Source organism: Equus asinus, chromosome 8 (assembly GCF_041296235.1).
Source record: "Equus asinus isolate D_3611 breed Donkey chromosome 8, EquAss-T2T_v2, whole genome shotgun sequence".
Taxonomy (NCBI): domain Eukaryota; kingdom Metazoa; phylum Chordata; class Mammalia; order Perissodactyla; family Equidae; genus Equus; species Equus asinus.
In genome coordinates this window covers 74,753,938-74,778,463 of record NC_091797.1, presented here as the reverse complement: position 1 = coordinate 74,778,463, position 24,526 = coordinate 74,753,938, and the positions used below count along the sequence as shown (strand labels likewise).

Below are 24,526 nucleotides of genomic sequence, written 5' to 3'. Positions count from 1 at the left end.
CTTTCCATCCCGACCACGGAAAGCCACACGACAGGTGGCCCTGGGTCTCCAGTAGGCCCCTGCACCCAGCCTGGGCCCCCAGCCTCGGCCTGGGGCGCAATGACAGGGGAGGGTAACAGATCCCAACCGCGCACGGGCTCCAGCACTTTCCACCTGAGGCCCACAGTCCGTCCTCCGCAGGGGAGGTCCCAGGCAGCTTTGGAGGATGCCAATCCCATGGTGTCATTCCTCTGGTTCACATCTTCCGATGACCCAAAGCTCTTGGGATACACTCCAGAGGCCCCGCCTGCCTGTCCAGCCTGCTTCCTCCCTCCCTCCTCGCTCACCCGCTCCAGCCCCTGGGACCTTCTCTGTCCAGCCCTCGGATGTGCCCCAGGACATTTGCACTAGCTGTTCCTTCTGGCCTTATGGCTTTTTCCCAGACCTGCCTCTGTCCTCCTCCTCCTGCTCTCCTGCCTCCTTGGAGAAGGCTTCCCTGACCCCCTCTAAAGCTGTCCTCCAGCCACCCTGCCACCCCGGGGTCCTTATCTCGGGAGCACTTATTGCTCCCTGAAATTAGCTCCCTGGCTCTACTGCTCACTGACCGCCATGCCTCTGCACCCACGACCCTAGGTGAGCAGGAGGCACTTGGCAAAGGAACAAGGCTCCCAGTGCCCCGAAGGCGTCCCACAGGCATCTCCGCCACCCTCGGGCCCGGGGAGTAGCTGCCAGGAGAGGCAGGGATGGGGTCTACCCCGTGGCCCGTGGACCCTCCCCTCCCCCTTGGCCAGTGCTCTGCGCGGCGCCCAGACGGCAATTCTGCCACCGTCCCCTGCGGTCTGGATTCCCCGACCCCACTTCTGATTTCTAAGGAAAGAGTTTCATTCTGAAGAGTCAGGAGGCAGGAACCAGGAAGTGAAATTGACCAAGACAGGAAGTGGAGCCGGGAGGTCTGAGTCACAGATGCGGAGCGCAAGACAAGGCTGCGGGGACGGTGGCCAGAGGAGTGGCTCTCGGTGTGGTGGCCTGGGGGCTTGGCCTGGTTGCTGGCCGTCTGGCCACTTGTGGGGGGAGCTTCCCAGGCACCAAACGTTCTCCTGGGAGTGGTGATCAGCCCAGGGAGGCCTCTGTCCCTGTCACGTCCCTGCCCGGGACACCTCCCTAAGCTGCCACCCTCCAGGGCCCCACAGAGGGGCAGCCCTCCCCACGCCTGTGGGTCTGAGCTGCGATAAGGCGGGGGAGGGGCGGCCCTCCAGCAGCGTGGGCACCACCTGGCCATCCACCCGCGTCCCGGCACGTCACAGGTGCTCTCTCCGCAGACCAGCCCCTCCTTCCAGGAGACGTGCTGCCCCCACCCAGCCAGCCCCACACAACCCTGAAGCTTTCTGTTCCCTCCACCAGGGGCGCACCCACCTCCTCCCGCCAACCACCACCTTCCAAGAGAAACTCGTTTGGGAAACCAAATTTTCTGCCCAAAACTATCAAAGGAGAGGAAAAAAATCCAGCAGACTTAGTCCTGAGTCATGCCACTTCCTTATTTTGGAAACCCCAAGCCCTGGGTGGGATTGACGCGGACTCAGCCACTGGGCTGGCCACCGTGCCGGGTGCCTACTGTGTGTCAGAGCTTCCAAACCCCGCCAGTCCTGAAACTCCATAGGGATGCTGGTGAGACGACCTCGCGCTGAATCCGACGGACCCACCTCGTTCTCCGTGTCCACCCTTTGCAACATGAGCCTGGGCACCTGGAGGCGCACCTGCAGACCACAGACGGCGGGAGCAGCTGCCTCTGCTCTCGACACACGATAAAACGTGCCGGCCGAGAATGGCCCAACGTCGCCTGGCCTTCCACTGAGGGAAACACTGTGGACACGTCCAACACCAGTTTCTCTCTAGGGCAGAGCCCAGCGGACGCTCCGGGGCTGAGCGGCTCCATATGATTCGCTGTGCAAACCCCTGCTCATTCCTCAGTCCTCGGGCTCAGTCTTCTCATCTGCAAAGCAGGATCTGTGCGCACGTGTGTGCACGCGCGTGTGTTTACGAATGTGGAGAATTCACCTCGAGGGTCCCTTGGGAGGGTTAAGTAAGATAATTCATGCAAAATCCTTGAGCCACCGAGCACTGCCACACGAGAACAGGCTCCGTCACGTGTCTCCCGCCCTGGGGAAGACCCGACCGGAATGCCAATGTGTGGATTTTCCTCCGGGGAGCGAGGTGGGCTGGGAGAGGCCTGACTTTATCTTCCAGAGAGCTAGAAGGAACAGGACAGGAGTCTGGAGCCTGCCCGTGTCCGGCTGTCCCCCGACCTCACGCAGAAACCCTGACTCTGCTCCTCCTGACCCACGGCAGCAGCCTGCTCCCCACACGCCAGGACCATCCAGGTCCACGGGTGACGTCGTGGCTCCTCCGTAGCCGTCCCTCTCAGCCCGAGGAGCAACGGCTCCCACTGACGGGCACCGCTTGTCCCTTCTAAGGACCTTTAATGCCACCCACCCCTATTCATCAACCTTTCTCAGTGACCTGCTCTGAGTGCTGGGCCTGTGTCCTGCTGGGCCCTCACTGTCGCCAGCACCAGAAGTGGCCAGCACTTGGTCAGTGCCTCAGCCACCAACCCTGGGCACTAACCACTGGACAACACTGCCTGTGAGCCTCAGTGAGCGTGTGCACAACTGTCCAGAACGAGCACACAGGCCGTTCCTCTTCTGTGGTCCCTGCTTTGAGGGCAGCACGAGGCCGAGATGATGGACACATGGATGGGGAGGTCCCGCCTCTCCAAGCTTCTCGGCTGGAGCTCACACCTCCCCTCCCGGGGCCTTCAACTCTTCATCCATAAAAACTAATTAACCCAGCCCGTGTGCACACTGAGCGCTCCGGAGGTGCAAAGCAATTAGTGGTTTCTCCTTCACTCTCCGTGAAAGGGGCGAGACCTGCAAGCAGAGCCGGGGGAGTGGCGGGGGAGAGGGCTGGGGTCCGCCCAGGCTCCATCCAGCCTGGAGGGGCTTGCTCGGGGACCCCCGGGCCTGGCCCTGCAGCAGCCTCCCCCAGGCCACGCACCTTGCCCCCGCTCTCCTTGCCAGGCAGGCCACTCTAGGTCAGGGAGGGGCTGGCAGCACGGAGCTGGGCCAGTGCCTATTCCTGGTCTGGAATGGTGTGACCGGGGGCTCCCCCGCCCTCTGCAGCTGGAGCCCTGCCCACGGGGGAGGCGGGCAGGGAGGAGCCGCCAGCAGAGCCCTGGGCCTCCCGCACAGCTGGGTCAAGACTCCGCGCCAGGCCAGGCTGACCTTTCCCAGGGGAACCAGAGCCTCACAGCCCAGCCCAGCGCCTGGACTGGCCCTCCTGCCAGCATGGCGCCGGGCCCTAGGGCCAGCTGCCAGCTCCCTGGGGCGGCCTCAGTCCTGGGGAGGCTGCTTCCTGCTCATGCTCAGTCCCCAGTCGGCATGAGCCCTGGGCAGGCAGCCCCGACTCCATGCACACAAGAAGGGGAGGCACCCACTTGTCCACCTGGAACCCTGCAGCTATCATGTCTCCTGTCCCACGCCCTCCCCACGCAACATCCCTTCCACTGCTCTGAGAAGGACAGCCAAACTCCAGCCCACAGCTGTTAAGGCCACGGTCCCACGGGCTTCTCCATCCCGTGCCTCTCTTCCCGTCACTCTCCAGGTTTCAACAGCTCCTACTCGACCCAGTGACCCTGCCACAGGGACTTTGCACCTGCTGTTCTCTCTGCTGGGATGCTCTTCCCGCCAGCATGCTCTGACTAATAGCAGCCAGGCCTGTGGTCTGACACAAACTTCACACAAGCCCCATTCCCACTCTGTAACTTGAGGGCCTGGGTTTAAATCCCAGTTCCATCAATTAACAGCTATGTGACCTTGGGCAGCTTACTTAACCTTTCTGGGCCTCGGTGTCCTCATCAGGATAAAGAAACTAACAACAGCAGCTGCCTCCTAAGGTTGGTGGGGATGAAGTTACACACACGGAGCCCTAGCGGTTTCGGCACCCAGGAGCACTGAGAGGACTAGACTGTCGCTCAGCATACCTTGTTGTGATGTCATGCCCTGGGGGTCAGCCCAAGGGCCCTTCCTCGGGGTGCCCTCTGGCCGTGGAGCCCCAGTGCCGCGGAGCCTCCCCAGGGGTCATCTGACCTCTGCTTAGCGGGTTGCTCGCCTCCGGCCCCTTCTGAGAGGTGTGGCCACTGGCTCCAGGGTCGCCCGCAGGGGCAGAGGCAGGACCCACGCAGGGAGACTGAGGAACCGCGGGCCTGCCACTTCTAGGCGCCTACTGTATACGAACGACTGTCACATGTGGCTCACGCCACCTCACCAGGCCCCTGCCCGGGGGACGGCATCCCAGCTGCATTTTAGGGAAAAGGAGGCTGAGATGGGGACGGGCCCGGGCCCCCAGCCAAGGAGCGGGCTGCAGTTATGGACGGTGGGTGACGGGGCTGCAGAGGCCCAGGCCATCGGCGCCTTCAGCTCTTCTCTTCTCTTTCTCCAGAAACTCACAAAGGGGGCCGCGCTGGGGTGAGGAGGGTCCCCTCAAATTTCCTGTCCACCTGCAAACAGTGAAGGTGACCTTGCTGGGAAACAGTCTTCACAGATGTGATCCAGTCAGGATGAGGTCACACTGGATCAGGGCGGATCCTTCTAGAAGAGGGGAATCTGGATGGAGAGGCGCAGAGGGAAGAAGGCCACGTGGAGACGGAGGCAGAGATGGAGACATGTCTACGAGCCAAGGACGGCTGGCCACACCAGAGGCGGGGAGGCCGGGCAGGACCCGCACCAGGGCTTAGGGTGGGGCGTGGCCCTGCCGACTCCTTGATTTTGGACTTGCAGCCTCCAGAGCAGAGAGAGAAGATGTCCTGTTGTTCTTCAGGTGCCTAAGTCTGTACTCCATTACCATGGCCCCAGGAACCCACAGTGGGTGATATCTCGTTCCCACTGTACAGATGAGGAAACTGAGGCACAGAGAGGTTGACTGACTTTCCTGAGGTCACAGAGCTGACAGGTCCAGAGGCTGAGGTCTGGCTTCTCTCTGGGGATGGGGGACCCTCTGCAGCTCATCCTCCAAGGCTAGGCTGCTGGAAGTCTTCCAGGATGTTCCGGGACGCCCAGTACCCCAGGGTCCCAGGGACACCTGGCCGCTCACCTCCCCGGGCTCCGTGAGAGCTGACTCCTCTCCGAGTCCCCCTGCTCTGCACGGGGTGAGGCACTGAGTCAATTTAAGTGACAGGCAGAAGGATGGCGGATGCCACCTGTCTCGGGCACAGCTGGTCCCTGGGTCCCTTCCTGGGTTTCTGAGAGCTGCGCAGAGGGCACCACACCAGCCCTAGGCCCCCGCCCCCGGCCCGCTGGGGCTGACAGCACCTGCCTGCCCGCCCCCCGCACCCCCCACCACCACCTGGAACACACAGCCGTCAGCAACCACCCTGAGTGGTAATTGTCCAGATTGCTGTAATTCACGACGGGCGAGTGCATGGGCGCTCATCCCATTATCACAAATGTCACTGAGCAGGACCTCGGCGTGCTCGTCCCCAGGGGACTCTCGTGCTGCCGTCCCCATGGGCAGGACCCAGGATGAGCTCACTGGTGCTGCCGAGGACCCAACCTTGAGACAGCGGGCACACTCCCGTCTCAGGGATGAGTCAGCCCGGGCCGACCTTCCCAGACGGAGAGGGCAGCCGCCAACTCGGCCAACAACCTGTTCCCAGGGAGGGGGCTCCACACGAGAAGACACATCCGGGGGAGCGAGAGGCTGTGGAGCACAGCCCGGCCGTCCCGGGGCGTGCGCGTGGACCCCCTCGCTCTCCCGTGGGTGGGCGCCCGTGCAGCAGCGCTGCCGAAGGCCGAGGCCCTGGGTCTCATGTGTGGTCACAACACCCGTACAATTTACACAAGCGTTCACGGCGGCTCTACTCACAACAGCCAGAAGGTGAAAACCAGCCCCCGTCCACCGACCCACAGACGACGCAGAAGCAGATTGTGGCACGTCCACACTGGGGAACACGACTCGCCACAAACGGGAACGAGGCGCTGACCCCTGCTGCAGCGCGGACACCCCCGAAAACACAATGCCAAGCGAGAGAAGCCAGACACAAACGGGTACGTCCTTGTGACTCCACTCGTGGAGAACTCTAGAACAGGCAAGACACGCACGGAGACACAACGCAGACGGGGGCGCTAGAGGCTGGCGGGCTTGGGGGTGGGGAGGGACTGCTGACGGGTACACGGGTTCCGTGTGAGGCAATGAGAATGTTCTGGAACTAGATAGTGGGGGTGGTTGCACAACACTGTGAACGTACTAAATGCCACAGAATTATTCACTTTTAAATGGTCAAAATGATAAGTTTTATGTTATGTGGATTTTACCAAAATTAAACAAAAGAGGGGAAATACCACACAATTCCCATAAGGCCTCTTTTGCACCCCACAGCAAAACGCAATCTAGAAACCACGAAAGCAGATGTGGAAGACAGAGAAAATCAGCCATGTGGCCCCTCATGACAGCACCCCCAGAGCCCTGCCAGCCAGAGCCGATGCCCACAGGCCCCCATCGGCTCTGCTTTATCAGCTGACACAGGACCCAGGCCGGTGGGACAAGGCGGGCGGCTCCTCACCTTCCCAACCATGCTGAGGGTCCCACCAGCACCTCCTCCAGCCCCACCTCACCTGAGGGCCGGCAGCTCAGAGGGAGGTCCGAGCCTCGGGGGTGGGCCGGGGTCCCGGGTGGGGGCCTGCTCAGGTCTGGGATGGCTCCTGGTCGGTTTCCAAAACCCAGGGCCAGAAGCTGAGGCCCCCCCGGCATCCCCTCCCCAGGGGAAGGGTGGGGCGGGCAGACGGCCCTCGGCTGGGGTCCAGCCTCCGGCCGGACTGTCCTCACACAGCCTGCCCCCGAGGGCCCGAGCCCTCGCTACAAAGGCTGTTGTTCCCTCTCGAGTCATGACCTGGAGCTCTGGGCACAAAGAGGCTGCACATCAGCGGCGGGGCCACGGGGACAAGCGCTGGGAGGCCGGGGCTCGCTCCCAGGCCCCGGGAAGCCCTCGGCCCCTGCTGCCCCCTCCACGTTGGTAAATCAGGGACAGAAACAAGACCCAGCTCTCAGGGCTGCGGCCAAGATAAACGAGAGTGGGCAGGTCAACGGGGGTCGGGTGCCACCCCAGACTCAGCCTCCCTGTCCGTGCTGTGCTGGTCGACGGCCCCTCGGGGGCTCAGGTGCTGGAGGGGTGGGTGGAGGGGCTCCCAGAGCCGGGGGTCAGGGGGATCCACACTGATGCTGACCGTGCCAGGTCCACCTGACACCCCTCCCACAGCACAGATGGGGAAACTGAGGCACAGAAACAGGCCACAGAGCCCGGAAGTGAGAGACTCAGCTATTCTGGCTGCAGTGAACACACTGGTGGCTTCTGAGGAAGGACGTGGGGTCAACACCACAGCACATGGCCACCAGCCACACCAGCCCTGCCTCCCGGGAGACGGCGCAGCAGAGGGGGCACAGCTTGACCCTGTGACCCCACCGCAGTGGCCACAGCAGGCTCTGCACCTCTGCCAGGCACCCAGGGGCGCTGCTGCTGCTCTGTCTACAAGGCCGGGGGTCACGAAGCCGTCCACTGGCCGACCAAGGGTGCAGCATGAGCTGAGTGAGTCTGAGCCGAGCCCGGACATCACCCTGGGGACACTGGAGCCTGAAGACATGCCACACAGACCCATTTTCCGGAGGGCAAAATGGAGGCTCCGAGGAGAAGACCAACCCGAGAACAGCCCGGCAGCAGAGCCCCCCCAGACCGCACCAGGACCCGTGTAGCAGCTCCCACCGCGCTCTGGGGCCCGATGCACACCGAGGGCGGCCAGGGCCACCGGGAGCCCTCACCTTTCTTGGCTGTTTCCATCTCTTCTTCAGTCCAGCGAGAGCTCTCGTTCATCTCCATTGAGGCTGCGAAGGAAGATGCAGAGCGTTGGTGACGGCTGGAAACGGGCGTCTGCGGGGTCTCTGGCCGCACGGGCACCACACTGAGCTGGTCTCACACCAGGTCCAGCTCCACACGGCCCACGGGGGTGGGGGACGTGCAATCACCCCAATTTCCAGGCGGGGAAACTGAGGCGGTCCGGGGCCCAGACTGTCGGAGCTGCCTCTGTGTGCACTCGGCTGGGAAGGGGCAGCCACCTGGAGTGCAGTGACCATGCAGTGGGGGGACGGGGGAATGAGCTCAGACGGGCAGGGACCTCGAGTAAGCGTGGACACGGGGGCAGGAAGACCCCGCTGCAGGGGACGCAGCAGCATCTCTGGTTTCTACCCACAAATGCCAGCAGCCCCCATCCAGCTGTGACAAGTAAACGTGTTTCCAGACACGGCCACTGTTCCCTGGGGGTTACAATGCCCCACTGAGACCCTGCCATACAAGTGACTATTAGACCCTCCCCAGCTCCACTGGCACGGGAGACATGAGGGACATGGCCGGCCTGCGCTGGGCAAGGCTGGCTATCTCTGCTGCGGCCCAGTTCCTGAGTTTCTCCCGAGTCCCCCTGGACGTGAGCCTTGGTCTTTCCTGCAAATTGCTTAAGACCTCGTGATGGGGCAGACAGGAGGGACAGCTTCACAGACTCAGAGGCTGGAACAGCGCTGAGCACAGAGTATGCACTCGACAAAGGCTGGGTGACCAGTGGAGGAAGGGTCTGGCAGGAGAATATGAGGGAGTAGCTCAGGAGAGGGAAGAAGCCCCATCCCCCGGGGGGCCTCCCCCTCCCTCTGCCACAGCCCGCCCATCTGTGGGATCTCACCAGCTTTCCCCTTCCTACCCATGGGACCCCCAGGGGCGCTGTGGAAGTCTGAGCGTGGGGTAGCGGGGCTGAAACAGCCCGTTGGGGGCCCAGGGTTGTGTTTTCCACCCCACAGTCCAGCCCCAACATCGGCCTGGGGTCCAGAGGAACTCCCAGAGTTGGCACCAGAGTACTTCCGAGGGGAGCCCTGTTGCCTGGGCCTCCGGGCACACCGGCACCAAGGGGCGGCCAGCAAAAGCCCACGGGAGCCACACAGGGTGTGCGGCCGACGGGTCTGGGCTTGCATCCCCACTAACTCACGACTTTCCGGGGGCAACGCCCCTTCTCTAAGCCTCACACGACTCATCTACGAAATGGGTACAAATTCCTGGGAGAAGGGACGGCTGCCTGGGTGCGGGGGAGGGATGTGGGTGGGGAATGGAACATCGCCTCATCAGCTCGCGCCCTGGGATGGTGTCCTGGCCGGGGGCCTGGGTGTGGGGCCCCCCAGAGGGGCAGGCCGGGCCCCCAGCAGCCAAAACAGCACAACATGGGGCACACATCGCTGCCCCCCCGTGGCTGAACTCGGGAACTGCTACTCAGTTCTTCTCTTTTTCCCCTTTGGGTAGGAGGGGGGCTCAGAGCTGCTGGGATGGATGCCTGCAGAGCAGAAGGAGAAACTGAGGCCCATGGAAGTGAAGGCACGAACCAGGCGCCTCTCAGGGCTGGGGGTGGGCAGGGTGGGGACAGGTCCTTCTGAAGGGGGAGGCGGCTATCAGCTCCAACAAATGCGGTGCAAATGCGGGCCAAGGGCAACCAGCTCTGATTTAAAAACAAAACCAAAACTGGCAACCTGGATTTTCACACGGAATAATGCTGACAGCACCCACCTGTCCCGCGTCCCAGGCACGGTTCTAGGTCCTCCCACACAAAGCCAGTAAAACGCCCACCCAGTGGTTATGGGCAACCACCGTGCCAATGAGGACACCGAGGCACAGAGAGGTTAAGGAACTCGCCCCAGGTCACACAGCGAGCTCACAGGCAGAACCCTGGCGCCCTTCCCTGGCCCCGCTCACCCAGCTCAGCACTCTGCTGCGGGGGCACGGCCTCCTCGCTGCTGGCCTCGTTAGCCATGGAGCGGGTGATGCGGCCTTTGCGTCGCCCCTGGCTGTTGGCAGTTTTGCGGCCTTTGGCGGCCACTGCCTCCTTCTCATCGTTGTCCTCCCCAGAGGTGTCATCTGTCTTCTCCCTAAAGGCCAGAGAGGGGCGACAGGGATGGTTTGCCCGGAGGCAGGAACCCACGCGGCAGTCGCGAGGGACCCGCTTTTCCTTAGTAAGATGAGCGCTAGCTGCCAGCACTCCTGTGCTGCCTGGATGCTGGGGGAGCTCGGGGTCAGGCTGGCAGCCCGCGATCTGCAAGGCCACTTTATGCACCGGCCGTGGGGCGTGGCTGGAACTATCTGCAACGCCATTTTACTATCAAAAGGAGCGGTGAGCTGGCACCGTCCGCTGCTGCTCTCCACTTGAGGGGATGCGGGCTGGGAGGTCACTGGACAGCGACCCGTCCACCCAGTGGGGCGTGGGCATGTGGCCATCTGCAAGACCATCTTATACACGGACTAGAGACGCTCTCTGCATGAGCGCCCGATTGCTGGCACAGGTGCCAGCCGGCACGGTCTATCAGGCCACTTGACTCCCCAGAGACAGGCCGCTGGGCTCGATGGACGGCACCTCTTCTGCTTGTGGCATCGTCGTGGCCACCATGACCCACGGCACACGCGGAGGAAAGCTCCTGCCGGCACGCAGGCCGAGCCAGGCGTGTGGGGCGCACGTGACCTCCACCCCGGGCCGGGGCTTGCTCAGAAGCCGTTTGGGAGAGTTACTGCGGGCCGCTCCGACTCAGCACCTCCGCCTTCCATCCACCATCCCGAAGGCCCTCGCCAGGACCTCTGGGAGACGGGGGGACGCAGCCAGATGTTCTCGGAGTCACATTCCTGAGCCCGTTCCAGGGGGCTGCACTGGCCGTGCCAGCCCCTGCTCTGAGCACCCGGCAGGCGCGGGAGGCTGAGGCCCGAGGCGAGGCCGTGCCTCCGTCTGCAAGAACTCACGCTGACAGCGACCATTCTAGCAGCGAGGGAGGCGGCGGGCTCCCTAGTCCTGCCGCGGGCTCTCTGCCCCCTCCTCCCGCGTCTGCGGGGCCTGGCCAGGAGGGGAGGAGATGGGGCGGCAGAGTTCCAAAGCCGCTGCCTGGATTTACGAGCTCTCCTTCTCCGTCTCAAGGCCTCTGAGGGTTTGAGAAAGCAGGGCGGGCGGGAGGAAGGAGGGGCGGGAGGGAGGGAGCCGGCTGCCGGAAGGGGGGCCGTGGGGACGGCAGAGCGGAAAACGGAGAACTCTTCCTTCCCGGCAGGTGGCTCACAGGCGCCACAGCACCACGTCCTCGCGTACCGCCCTTGGGGGTCGCCGTGCGCTGAGAACAGAGCAGCGGCCCGTCCCCTGGGGTGGCGGCCGGGGCCTCACCTGGTCAGCTCCTCCCTGTCATTCTCCACGTCCGGCTTCTCCTCCTCCTTCTCTTCCTTCTCCTTCTCCTCCTTCTCCTCCTGGCTGCTCCGGGGCATCTGCTGCTGCTGCTGCTGCTGCTGCTGCTGCTGCTGCTGCTGCTGCCAGCCCCCGGGGGAGGGCAGGGGGAGAGGAAAACAGTGAGCCAGGTGGGTTGCCGCCCCTGGGCCGGGCGAGCGAGGAGGAGGGCAGGCAGCATAACGGAGGCAGCCAGGAGAGCCGCGGGGACCGAGGGCTCGGACCCTAGGCCCCCTGGGCTGCTGCAAGCTGGGAGAGGCCGCGCATGGGGTCCGGCAGCCCACAGGCCTGGGGAGGTGGGAGGTGAGGGATGGGGTGCAGAGAGCACCAGTATGAGATGCCTGGGTTTGACTCCTGCCTCCTCCACTTGGTGGCTGTGTGACCCCAGATGAGGGGCTTAACCTCTCTGTGCTCTGATTCTTCCCCTCTAAAGCAGGGGTATTCAGCACACCTACACCTCAGCCAGGGCCCAGGAGGCTAAAGTGAGGAAACTCATAAAGAGCTCTTAGAACAGCATCTGGCATGGGCATGTAAGTGCAGCAGAAGCCACCAACACCTCGGGAGGGGCCTGGGGAGCCTGGGGCGCACCCCCGATGCCCCAGCCCCGCCCGCCCCCACAGAGCCCAGGCCGCCTCTCCAGGCCTGTCTCCACGTCTGCACAATGGGCAGGAGCGGGGGTGTCTGGCTCACGGAGCCCGTCCAAGGTGCTGCAGCGGTGATGAGGGCCTCTCCTGCTGCTGCTGGCCTGGCCCCTTTCTCACCTCGGTCCCCGAGGGGAGGAGCAGCCCAGGGGCATCGAAGGGGCTCGAGGCCTCTCTTTCATCACCTCCGAGCGGGCGGGGCAGGGAGGCGGGCACTGGCCAGCCTGGCCCAACCACACCGGCCACTGACCCTGCCCTCACCAGGACATGGGAGGAAGCTGGGGCAGCCGGCTCCTTCCCGCACCGCCGCCCGACTTCCTTTCTGTCCCGACTGATTTCTTTCCGAGCGCACACCGATTCTCTTGGCCACCCCCAATTTCCCTCATCAGGCAGCTACCAGACCAGACCATCCTTCCGTCCCGCTGAACCAAGTGAAATGAAACCCAACCCGCTGGAAAGCCTTTCAGTGTGTCCCGGGGCCCAGTCACACCGTTCTCAAACCAAGGAAAGAGACCCAGCAGAGGAGAAGGGGGTCCGTTTCCCTGCATCCTCCCTCCACACCAGAGACACGTACCCACCCAGCGCACAAGGCCCCACCTTGCGCCCACCCAGCGCACAAGGCCCCCGGCCTGCACCCCGCCAGGACCCGCTGCTGCCGGGACTGATGGTTCCGGATGCGAGGGCCCAGGGGCAGGCGCATGCACCCTGGGGATGCTGGGTGCAGAGAAAGGGTCTGCACGTCCGCGGGGACCCCAGGCTCTCTGATGCCACAGCAGCGTCCACCCTGGAACCTCTGGCTCGGGTCGGCCCCACCCCCCAGGAAACCCCTCAATTCCGCAAGAGGAGAGGCAGCGGGCACAACAGCCTCTCCCCCCACGGTGTCACTGCCGATTCTGACAGGTGGCCTGGTGGCCCTGAACTGGCCTGTCCACCACCACTAAAACCCTCAAACACTGGAGCGCAACCTGCCCATGGCCAGGGCCGTGGCCTCTCGCCCGATGGGAAGCAGGTCTGGGCGCTGGCCTGGAAGGTGGGAGCCGGTCAGACAGGTTTTCCGGTTTGTTCCAACATGGTGTGCCTGCTCGGCTTGATGGGAGCTCAAGGACCAGGACCCAGGGTGGCGGAGGGAGACGGCGTGGCCGGGCGGGAAGCATGCCCGCCCTATGAGCCACCTGGCGTGGCTGCCATGGGCACCTGTCAAGATAGGCCCGGCCTCCACACACTCGGGACCCGCCTGGGGCCTGGGCTTTCCAATGCAGGGAGCTGGGCACCCCCTGGGACCCCCCCCCCACCTCGGCCACAGCTTCACTCGAAGCTCCTCTTGCTGTCCCCCCCCACCAGTGGCCACATGGCCTGACTCCCGGCCACCCTCCTGGAGTACCTGCCCTCATCCCGGGGGTCCAGGCGGGTGGGTCTCCCTGCCCCTTGGGAGCTCATCCTTGGGCCGCAGGCAGGCCATTGTCTGCCCCGGCGTGGCCAGCAGACGCGGCTCACCACTCAGCAGGGCCCAAGCAGCACTGCCCCGCCCCCAGCCCCCGCCAGCGCCCCCAGCTCCCAAGGGCTGCGCGCCCACCCGGCTCCAAGCCGCTGCCCTCCTCCTGACCCTCGGAGCCCGAGTCCCCGGCGACCCCCCGGGAAGAGGCCGGCGCTGCCCTATGCCGCCGGGGCTTCTGTCCCCAGCTCCGCCCGCTGAGGAGGAGAGTGAGGAGGAAAACAGCCACGTTCACGGCAACCGGGGGCCTCATCATGGGGCCGGCCTCCCCGGCGCCACACCGAGCTCCTTGCAAACACACCCCACTAACGTTCTCAGCAACGGCAGGCGGCAAAGGGCAGCGATCACGGCTCCACCCCGCAGAGGGAAACCAAGGCTCAGAGAGCCCCATGGGCTCTGAGGGAGGAAGCTGACGGCCCAGGGGCAGCAGGGTGACCCATGTCCCCAAACCCCCACAGAGACTCACCCGACACCACCAGGCCAGCATCGGGGGCCTCGGGCGGGGCTCTGCAGGCATCCCTGCCCGCCCCTTCTGCCGAGCCCGCCCTGAACTCCACTCAAGGCTCTCTGAGCCCCAACCGGCCTGGACGGCCCGTCACCCCCTCCCTGACTCAGGGCCCACATCACAGCACTAAACACAAACGGCCACATGTGGGCCCTGTCTCCATACTGCAGTCGTCTCCTTTACCGACCCCCGTAAAACTCCCCCGTACCAGAAGTGGAAACTGAGGCAGAGAGCAGGTGAGTGACAGCAGTGCCAGGATTCAACACTGGAGCTGGAGTTCACCTTGACTGACCCTGGCTGGCCTGGTCCTGCTCCCGCCATCCCCACCACCCTCGCCTGCCCCCTCCCACTCTCCCGGCCCCCGGCCAGTGCCCTGGGTCACACTCCCGCCCCCGTGCCCGCCGTGTGCGAAGGCTCACGAGCAGCGGTCCCCAGGCCATTCCTGCAGCGGCCCAGTCTGAGAACCGGCGCTTCAGACCAGGAGCTGGCGAACTTCCCTGCGAGGCCCGGGCGGGACGTTCCTGAGGGCCACTGGTCCACCGTCTCTGTCACAACGACCCAGCCCTGCCCTTTGTAGCATGGAAGCAGCCAAGACACAAACAAACGGGTGTCGCTGTTTTATTTACAAAAACAGGTGGCGGTGGAGCTGGCCCTCGCCCTCGAGCCGTCTGCCCACCCCTGCCCCAGACCAGTGCTGCTCCAGCCGGGTCATGCGCACGCATCACCTGGGGACACTGGGAAATGCAGATTCCCAGTCGGGGTCCCAGGGCGGGCCCGAGACTGCATTTCCACAGAGCACGCCCAGGACCCTGCTTCGGCAGTGGTGCCACCTGCGGACCCGGCAGAAGAACCAGAAGCCAAACCCACAGTCTCAGATGGCCCCGGGGCTCACAGGGGTCTCCCTCTGCCTCTCACACACACCACGGGCAGGCCGGCCACGGGCTCCATGCCCAGCGCTCGGTTGGGAACGTCCCTCCAAACCACAGCACGGGCTCTGTGAAACCCTGACCGCGTCTCTGGTTAGCCAGAGCCATCAGGCCAAGTCCCTGAGGGACCCTGCTTCCCGAGCGCCGAGCGCTGGACAAGCAGCCTGTGACAGCCTGTGCGGTGCCCAAGGCCCAGAGCGGGGGCGGTGTGGAAAACAACACGAGTAACAACAACAAATGCCTGCTGGGCATGACAGACACTTGCTGAGGCCGTCCTCTCATTTCATACCTGTCAACTGAGTCCACCCAACAACCTGAGTATCACCTCTGCTTTATAGATGAGACTACAGAGACACAGAGAGGTTAATTAACTCACCCAAGGTCACAGAGCATTTTCTAAGCAAGATCCTACAGCCAAGTACTCTGCCTCCCACCCTGGGCTAGGGGATCACAGGCTCCACCTCATCCCCATTTAAGCCGAACTACACCACCCACGTGTCCGTGGGTCGTGTTCTTGAGGACACCAAGCCACACAGGGAGCTGGCAGTTCAGTGGACGAAGAGAAGGAACTCGAACAGGGCAGTGAGGCTGAGTGGTGAGGGCACTTAAGAAGGCGCGGCACGCCACACACGGGGCGGCGAGTCATCCCGCACCTTGGGGACCAGGGAGGACCCCTCGGCAGCACAGGAGCCCCCGAGCCAAGTCCCTACAGGCTTTGGGCAGAGGGACAAGAGAGGACGTTTCAGGGAGGGGACCGGCACGAGCAGAGCACACCGACTTGGAGGCTCCCGCTGCGCTCGCCGGACGATCCGGGACAGGGCGGCTTCACGCCTGTGCTCAGGAACACGAGTGGTGTCCCGCCGGCTCTTCCAGAAGGTGGGGGTGGGGTGGGGGGCACGTGTCCCGCCCCGTTTCCGGGCAGTGGGGTAGCTGCGGGGGAGGCGGCGCCAGCCACATGGGTGGGAGCTGCTGAGCTCAGTGCTCACACGGTCGGTCCTCACATGTCTGGAGATCTCCCCGAGACCCAGCCACACCCCCCACAGCATGGTCTCGTTCATTCACTCAACAAACACTTTACTGAGCATGTACTACGAGCAAGGGGCTGCAGGGAGCAACTCTCAAGCGGGGCCTGCCCTCCTGGCACCCTCCATCTCCTGGCTGCGGCGGCAGGGGGTCCAGGAGCCCAGGGCTGGGAGAAGTGGGGTCAGAGGTCAGAGCCAAGACACAGGGTGTTGTGGGTTGCCCCTCCCTACACTGGGCCCTCCCCTTCCATCCAGTCCGTCCGTGCCTCCTGGGGAAGCGCAGGCGGGGTCCTGCCCTGTCCGCCATCTTTTACAGACATGCAGGCGGGGGTGTGCTGGAGCCGCCACACCGGCCATGAGGGCAGACTCCACCTCCGTCCTTAGTCAGCCCGTCACTACCAGCTCCACCCACGCCTACGGTTCAAGGACGACAGTAAAAACGGAGCTGCTGAGCACTCAGAACGCCTCCCTCCCCAATTATCTGACTACGTTCGGCTGTGATCTGCACCCCCGGCTCAGAAATAGGATGTAACATGCTACACGCGTCCCTTCCCAGTTCCGCGGTGGCCTGGAATGGGGCGTGGCGGGAGCCTTAGGAATCGGGCCCTTGCTCCCGGGGAGCTGCCTGTAAACACTTCCCAGGGCTCCACTGCAAATAGACGTATCAACAGGACCTGAGCGACATGGAACACGTACCATGACGCCCCTTCTGCCTCCACAGCAGACGGGTGGCTACGGCAGCCAAGCCTCTGTTTGAAGCATCTGTCTGATCCTGTCCTGCCACCTGGGGTAAAATCAGTGGGCCACACCACAAGGTCCAGTCCCCGCCTACCTTGCTCCTGGAAGATGCCACCTGTGCTCCCGCCTCAGGGCCTTTGCACCTGCTGTGTCCTCTGCCTGGCCAGGTCCTTCTTATCGCTCAGCTCTGGGCCCAAATCATACTTCCCCAGAGAAGCCTCGGGGTCAGCTCCCTGACCCACTGCCATCAGCTGCCTCCCACTCCAGCTTCCCACCCCGACAGGTCATCATGCTAATTTCCTCGTGTGCTGTCCTCTCCCACGTGGGCGTGTCAGCTCTGGGGACCTCATTTGTTTGGTTCACTGTGGAAAAACCTAGAATGTTGGTACTGTGCAGGTACACCAAGACGGACTCAAACATGGCCCCCACCAGCCAGGGCGCTCGGCTGGCTGTCAGCCTGCCAGAGCCGCTCCTATGGCGGCTCACGCTGGCGCAGGCCCCTGCGGCTGCTGATCTTCTGGTAGCTGTCCCCAACTCCCGGCCCAGCTCAGGGGGTCGGGATAGAGGTCTGTCAGTACCCACAGCCCTCACCTGGGGCCCGACAGACGCACGTGCACCCTCCGGGTGGAGCTCACATCTTTCTGCCCTGCCACCTGCTCCATGGGGCTGCTCAGGTGGGCTGGCGGGAGCCGCAGGTTCCCTGCCACCACATCCCCAACTGCGACAAGGCCATATGCATCTTCCCCCGAAACATGCAGGTCCTGGAGCCTGGCCTCCCCACCTCCGGGAGCTGCCCGCTCACCGCCCTCCGGAGAACAGCGTCCTAGGACCTGTCTGGGGGTCTGAGGAGCCTCCCACGGATCCCCCACTGAGCACGAAGCTGGGCAGGGACCAGGGCCATCTGCTGGATGGGGCCCTGCCTCTGGACACAGCCCGCCCCGCCCACCGGGCCCCCAGCAGAGCGGAAACAGCCGCCTCCTGCAGGCCTGGCCGCCCAGGAAAGTCAGACTGACCCCCAGGCGGGAGCCCCCCTCCCCCACCCCCCAGCCTGGACAGCGGTTTGGGACAGGATGCAAGTGCTCACGTCCCCCACTCGGCCAGGAAAGCACAGCCCAACCTGGAGGCAATGTGGCCTGTGTCTGGCCTGCCACACGTCCCTGCCAGACTTCACCATGGAGAGGGGGCAAGTGATTTCATCGGCCCGGGGGGCGGCCAGGCCCTGGGAACCAGCACCAACCGCAGAGCGGCTGCCCTCCCCCGTGGATGGCGCTCGGCTGGTCCTGCCCTGGAATGCCTTCCCGGTCACACTGTCCCCCATGAGAGCTGCCCGGGGCACAGAGGCCTCTGGAGCGCACAGCAACCGGAACAAGGCCACCTGTCCCTGGCAAGGAGCTGGGAGAGGAGGCTGGGGAGGGGGTTGGGAAGAGGATCAGAGAGAGGAGGAAGACGAAGGAACGTGAGAGACAAGACTTATACACGGGAGAAGGGATGTGGGTGGAGGGGAGAGACAGAGTCAGAGACAGAGACAGAGAGGAGAAATCCAAAGAGAGCTGAGGGAGAGAGAGGAGGACAGAGAAAGAAACTCGGACACAGCCGTGTGCTGGGATAAAGAGAGACACAGGGAAACAGAGGGTGATGAACCCGGGAACGTGCAGGAGACGCGGGGGCTGCGGCCTGGCCCGAGGTGGGGAAGTGGACGCAGCGACAGGACACAGAGACCAGAGAGCACGAGGGAGGAAGTGGCCCTGCCCTGGACATCGCCCCTCAGCCCGGGAGGCTGGACGGCACAGACTTTTCCCGTCCCCGCGCCCGGCTCTGTGGGAAGAGACCACAGATCACGCGGCTGCAAGGAGACCCACCCCGCCAGCTCCCCAGCTGCCCCCTCCCCTACGCGGTCACCACCCTGGGGCCGGACGAGCCCAGCGGGAGCGCTCACCCTGGGGTACACACCCCCTCCGCAGCGCGGCCCCCCGAGCAGCACCACTGGGCGGCCCGGCAGCCGTCCCACGCTCACTGCTGGCCCGCCTGAGCCTCACATTCTCGACGCCCTGCCGGTCTGCATAGTTGGGCCGACAACTGACCACAGCATTCCTGGGCTCCGGTTCTGCAGTCAGTCGGGATAATGTGGCCCCTCCGTCCGTGAATCATGGACTACAAACCACTGTGCCGTCACCCAGGGCTCCGAGCCGGCCCCCACTCAGCCGGCGACTCAGCCCGGGAAGAGGACACTCGGGCCTCAGCCCAGCCAGCCTCACCAGCCTCACGGGCCGGGCCTCGGGGGCCGGGGGCCTGGAGGGGCTCGGCCCGCACCTGCCGGAGCTCAGGCGCCTGGGTCCGGCTGGCGTTGGACGCGAAGGGGCTGGCATCCCGAAAGTCTAGGGCTGCGCCTGCGTCTCCCTCTCAGAATACAGAGAAGCTTCCGGAAGGTGGACAGCACCCTCTGGTAAACAAGGCCATCTTGGCACTCTGAATGGCCAGCACACATCCCCTGCCTCGGCCGGCTGCGGGACAGTGGACACACAGGGCCTGTCCTCCCGTGGGGTAGCAGGTCGCCCGAGGGCCAAAGCTTCTCACCAAGGAGTCCCATATTCCACTCTTACAACCCCTGCGCTCTCGAGACGCGACCGCTGAACGACAGACAAACGGTGTGGGTGAGTGACAAGCAGCTGTCACCTGAACAGATGGGGCGGCATCTGCAGCACATGCCGTGGTTAAGCGGTCGGCAGTTTCCGACACCTGTGATGGGCAGTGTGCAGATGTGCAGGAATGCCCCCAGGACGGCCTGGCTGGGCCCCTTTTAGAAAGGGCTCACGGCCCAGCTGCTTTGATGCCCTCCGCCTGTGGGCTGAGGCCGGGCCCTCTCAGCCACCTGAGGACACCTCGGCGGGCCATGCCAGCTCCAAAGCACCCCCGGATGGTCGCCTCAACTTCCCCTTCTGCCACCCCGCTCCCATCCCCTCTCCCGGGAACCTGCCCAGTAAGCACCCCCCGGGCCAGGTGCTGGGAGGGGCCCAGACCAACAGCGTGTGCACCGCCAGGGGATGGTCGAAACACGACCTCAGGCCTCGGCCACCTGAGCCCAGAGCCTGAGGCAGCCTCCCCTTGTCCCGACCCACTGCGATCCCTGGAGGCAGGAACGGTGAGGGGAGGCACTGGGGAGGCCATGGAGGCACTCCCGTCTCTGGGCGTGGGCCATGAGCAGCCAACTCGGGAAGCGCACCTTCCATAGGGGCCAGCGGATCATCCGGCTGGAGAGGGGCCGCTGTGCTTACTCGTCGACACCTCGAAAGTACCACCTCGAGTCTACCTCAATGGCTCTTAATCGGCTCGGTCTGTGAGGTGTCAAGGGGGGTGGGCTCGGCTGGCGCCCTCGCTCTGACTGCCTGAGGGATCGAGGTCTGATGTGGCTCTCAGGTAAAGCCCTGTAGCCCGGACATGCAGTAGGCACTCAATAAATGCCCCTGGGTGGACACACAAGATGGTGCATCAACTCCTCTGTGGGGGAGTGGGGACTGACCTTGAAGAAATGAGGCTGGAGGGCCCGTTGGGGGCATCTGCCGGGCCGATGGCCCCTCGTGGCAGTCTTCAGCATTGGCATGGCCCCAAGGACACCAGAACCACGCCAGGACCACAGGGAGGCACCACGGCCTCTGCGGCCACAGGCCACCTGCAGCTGGGGGGACGGGCACGGGGCCGGGGGTGCTGGAGAGACTGCACAAAGGACAGACCAGAGAGAAGGCAGGTCTCTGTGTCTGCAGGGACCACGCGGTGCGGGCGGCAAAGGGTTTCCGAAAGAGACAGGAGCCAGGGGCATCCGGGGGCCAGGGGCAGAGGCACGGTCCCAGTGCAAGGAGACGCAGACACAGATAGGGGAGGGGGCCGAGGCCCACATGGGGCTCCGCCGGGCACGTCCCACCCGCAGCCCCGTCTGCCCCAGGATCTGGCAGAGCCTTGCACAGACGGAACAATGCAGCTGGCCGAGAGGTCACCCAGGCCTGCTGCTCAGCCGAAACGCTGTAGACGGGACCACTGGGGTCCCCCCAGCCCCCAAATCTGCCACTCGCTTCAGACTCCTCAGGGAGCTCCTTCACCTCCCTGGCCTCTGTCACTCATGTGTGCAGCGAGCGCAAGCACAGGGCCTCTCCCGCGAAGCTGCTGAGCGTTGAAACGCACGGAGCCCTGAGCACAGAGCCCGGCAGGCACAGCCGGCACGGAGCGAACGTCGCCATCGTTGTCGCTGTTTGCACCACCATGATCATCATCACCACCACCCTGGTGGTCAGCAGCAGCGCCGTCCCCTCACCGCGCAGGGCCGGGCAGCCCGGGCAGCCGACAGGACTCCGATGCCTCCCTGGCCTCCCAGTGTCCCCCCGACAAGGGGTCCAGTGAAGATCAGCTGAGACAACCTACATCCGCTTCCCAAACTAGGGGGACCCAGGAGGTGGAGCGAGCCTGAGCTGCTCCCCTCAAGAAGTACAACCCCCACTGCTGGCTTGGCCTCCGTCCCACGAGAAGATGTGCCGAGACGGGGCCCCTCCTGCAGCTGAAGCCCCGCCCTGAGGCCTCCACATCTCCGCTGCTGGGAACCGCCGGTTACCTGTCTTCCTGTGGTGGCCCAAGGAAACAAGGCGCAAAGGCTGTGCTGTGCACCCAGAAGCCCACAAGTAGAGCAGGGTCGGAGGGAGAAGCGGGGACAAATGACCCGGGGTGGGCTGCCAGGGATGGTGGCACAGGGCAGGGACCCCTGTGGCCTGGGATTCCCGCCTGATCCCACATCCTGAGCTGCCAGGGGTGGGCCGAGCGTGGGTCAGACACAGGCTGGGACAGCAGTGCTGTCATCGGTGCCCCGTGCACCCCAGGCAGAGGGCGACGGCTCCGGCCCAAGGTGAGCCACCCTCCCGCCCATTCCCACCGGGAGCTTTTGGCCACACGGAGCACAGGGTCTGCCTGCTTGCCTCACGTCTGCTCACAGGATCAGCCCCTGAAGACCACGCCCCTGCGCCCTCCATCTCCATGCCCCCACTGCAGGCCGCGGGAGCCCCCACCCTTCCCATGGGGAGATCTGTCAGCGGCATCACGGGTCTTGTAAAACCAAGGAGAGAAAGCTCAGGCTGGCTCCGGTCATTGCACCTCAGATTCACATGAGGGGCTAGGGGCCTGCGCCTGCCGTTTACTTCACTGTCACGGGGCAGAGGGCAGCTACAGCCCCAAGTGAACGCACAGGCTGACCCACTTCTTCCGTATTTACAACCAGGGCCGGTGGGTGGCTGTGAGGGCAGTGGCTCCGCCTGGCACAGAAGCCCTCCCAGGATTTGCGTAAATCTCCGGGGCTGGCAGAGCCCGGAGCGCGCCGGCACCTCATTAGCAGCCCGGCTGGCTGAGGGAGGAGAGCCCCAAGGACACGGCCTCTCCCAGGCAGACGGCCCTCCCACCCAGCTCTCCTCCCCCTTCCCGCAGGGGGCAGAGCTCAGAGGCGTCCTCTCTCCATCCTGGGAGCCACCAGCTTGAAAGGGGGTCAGAGTCAGCAGAGCAGCCCCGTCTCTCAGCGCTGCCGATGCCACGGCTAACCCAGGACGACCCAGAGGAAAGGAGGCAACACATGACTCCTCGCCTATAAGACTTCTCAGGCTCCCCAGGGCCCGGCCAGGCCCGGCCTCTGTCCCAAGTCACACAATCCCCTCGTCACCTCTTCCCCTAGTCGGACCACGCTCTAACCCAGATGTCTTACACTGGAGGCTGAGGACAGATTCCAAGAGCAAATGTGAGTTATTCAGCCTACACAGTGTTTTATTGTTATCGTTTTTTACACGACCTAAGATTCAAAAACCAGGCAATTTCACATAAATCCAGATTTCCAGCTCATGAACGAAAATCAGAAGATCTGGTAAAACAAGGCCACCCGGCCAAGAGTCAGCTGGAGCCGACATGTGGTACAAGCTCTCTAGTTAGCCACAGGCCTCACCACTCCCCACTGCCTCCTACGGACACAGAGTCAAGTGCGAGCTGTCATTTATCAGCACGTTCACACTTCTGTTCTCCACGGAGGAGAGAAACATCTCTATTTACTCATCAAACAAGCAACAGAAGGAGGGTTCCATGATGTTTCTCCACCCCTTCATTCAAGCCCTGGAGGAAACTGAGACCCCCGTCCCAAAGACTCTGGGGGCACCGTCCTCTCACCCAGGCCCCCATGTCTTTGCACCTGCCGTTCCCTCTGCCCAGGACACCCTCACCTCCATCCTTGTCCACCCGAGGGGCTGCTCCTCAAGCTCATCTCTGGGGCCCTCACTCCTTGGAGCCCACTGGCGTGCTGTCTGGGAACCGCCTGTGTCCACCTGGCCTATACAACCAGCACAGAGCCCCATGCCCAGCACACAAACGTCCCGTGGACAAAGGAGTCGACAAGCCAGGCATTAATGCCACAAAGCAAAAAGTGTGGCAGCCAGGACCAGAGATGTGGGGCACCCCACCCCTGGACTCGTCCAGGGATAACCCCTCCTTACACGACCTCAACACACACCGTCTTCACCTCCCTCTGTGCAAACGTGGCTCCCAGCAGAGAATGAGGGGCTGGGCCCCATCTCCTGCCACCTGACTCAGAACCCTTTCTGCTCCAGGTCCCCCAGCCTGGCCACCTGGAAGAGCCTCGTGAGCCCACCCACAGGGCCCCCACAAAGGCAGCATAGGGGGAACTGGGGAGACTAGCAAGAGAACTCACCCAGGAGGCGCTCAACAAATGCCTAACAATGTTTTTAAAATAAATCTAAGGCCTTTAGCTCCCCATCTACTTTGCCACAGTCCCCACCACTCCCTCCTGCCTCTCATTGTCTCAGGATATTTATGCTCCCTGCCTGGCATTTACCTGAGTGTTTGCCTCTCAGTCTGGAATAATTCCTGAATGCACTTCAATTTCTAAAACGCCACAGCTCGGTCTTGGGAATTAACTAGCTCCATGCCAGGAAGCCTCGGTTTTACACACCTGTTAGCTGGCCAACTGTGGCTACACAAAGCTCTAGAGGAAAACCCATCCACAAACCAAATGCAGCCACCCCTCAACGATCTGGGCCAACGAGGGCCGATGCTCGGTCCTGATGGTTCTGGCCCGATACTCAGAACACAGTGAGGGGCTGCCCACGCCCCCCGTCAACAAATTCACTTTCCTCCTCCCAGGAGGCTTAGCCAGCAGGAGAGCGGCCCGTGTACCTGACGCACAGTCCCCGGAAAGCAAGAAAGGAGACACGGCGTGCGGGTTAGGAGGCCGCGTGGACCAACCCGTCACAGGCTGTGGGACTTGATCTCAGCGGACACTGAGACCCCACTGGTGATGGCTAACTTGACGCCCTCAGAGTCCTGCCCTCGCCAGGCTGGGAAAAGGAAGGCGGGCCGCCCAGGGGGAGCTCGGAGACCCCAATGTCAGGGGGCACCCACCAAAGATGACCTCAGGGTCCGATCTCTCACCCCAGCTCACGCCCACCGGCCTGCGCCACTCCCCCCGGGGGGCCCCCGGCGAGGCCCTGGGAAGGACGCGCCTCCCCAGCCACAGTCCAGCGTCTCAGAGCAGCGCGGCCAAGCCCTCCGCCTGTGGACGGGCCCACCTCCTCCCGCCTCGCGCTCCCGGAACCTGCTCTGGGCCGATTCCCAGCAGCCTGGAGGGGACACAACCCCCTTCACTCCATCGCCCAAGCCGCGAGCACCCAGGAGCCCCTTTAAAACGTGTGCTGCTGACCCCCCGGCGTCTTTCACATTATTTACTGAATATTTTGTTAAACCATCTTCTTTCCCCTCTAACTCAGAGGTAGGCAGACCTTTCCTGCAAAGGATCAGAGAGTAAATAAAAGGCTCCGCCGCTTCTGTCATCGCAGCTCAACTCAGCGGTTGTAGCTGGAAAGCTGCCACAGC

The 24,526-nt window shown here is 63.7% G+C and overlaps 1 protein-coding gene across 42 annotated transcripts in view; it reads right to left on the bottom strand.

Annotated features, from left to right (window-relative positions):
- The window catches only part of NCOR2 (nuclear receptor corepressor 2), a 206,694-nt gene that overhangs the window by 57,015 nt on the left and 125,153 nt on the right, over positions 1–24,526 (bottom strand). For 30 of the 42 annotated variants that reach the window (XM_070515883.1, XM_070515866.1, XM_070515882.1 and 27 more), the window contains 3 exons: positions 11,247–11,390; positions 9,806–9,978; positions 7,843–7,905 (listed from right to left, as the gene is read on the bottom strand). In XM_070515883.1, the coding sequence (XP_070371984.1) occupies positions 7,843–7,905; positions 9,806–9,978; positions 11,247–11,390 (380 nt within the window). The remainder of the gene's footprint in view (positions 1–7,842; positions 7,906–9,805; positions 9,979–11,246; positions 11,391–24,526) is intronic. The other 12 variants (XM_070515863.1, XM_070515876.1, XM_070515868.1 and 9 more) reach the window with 3 other exon arrangements.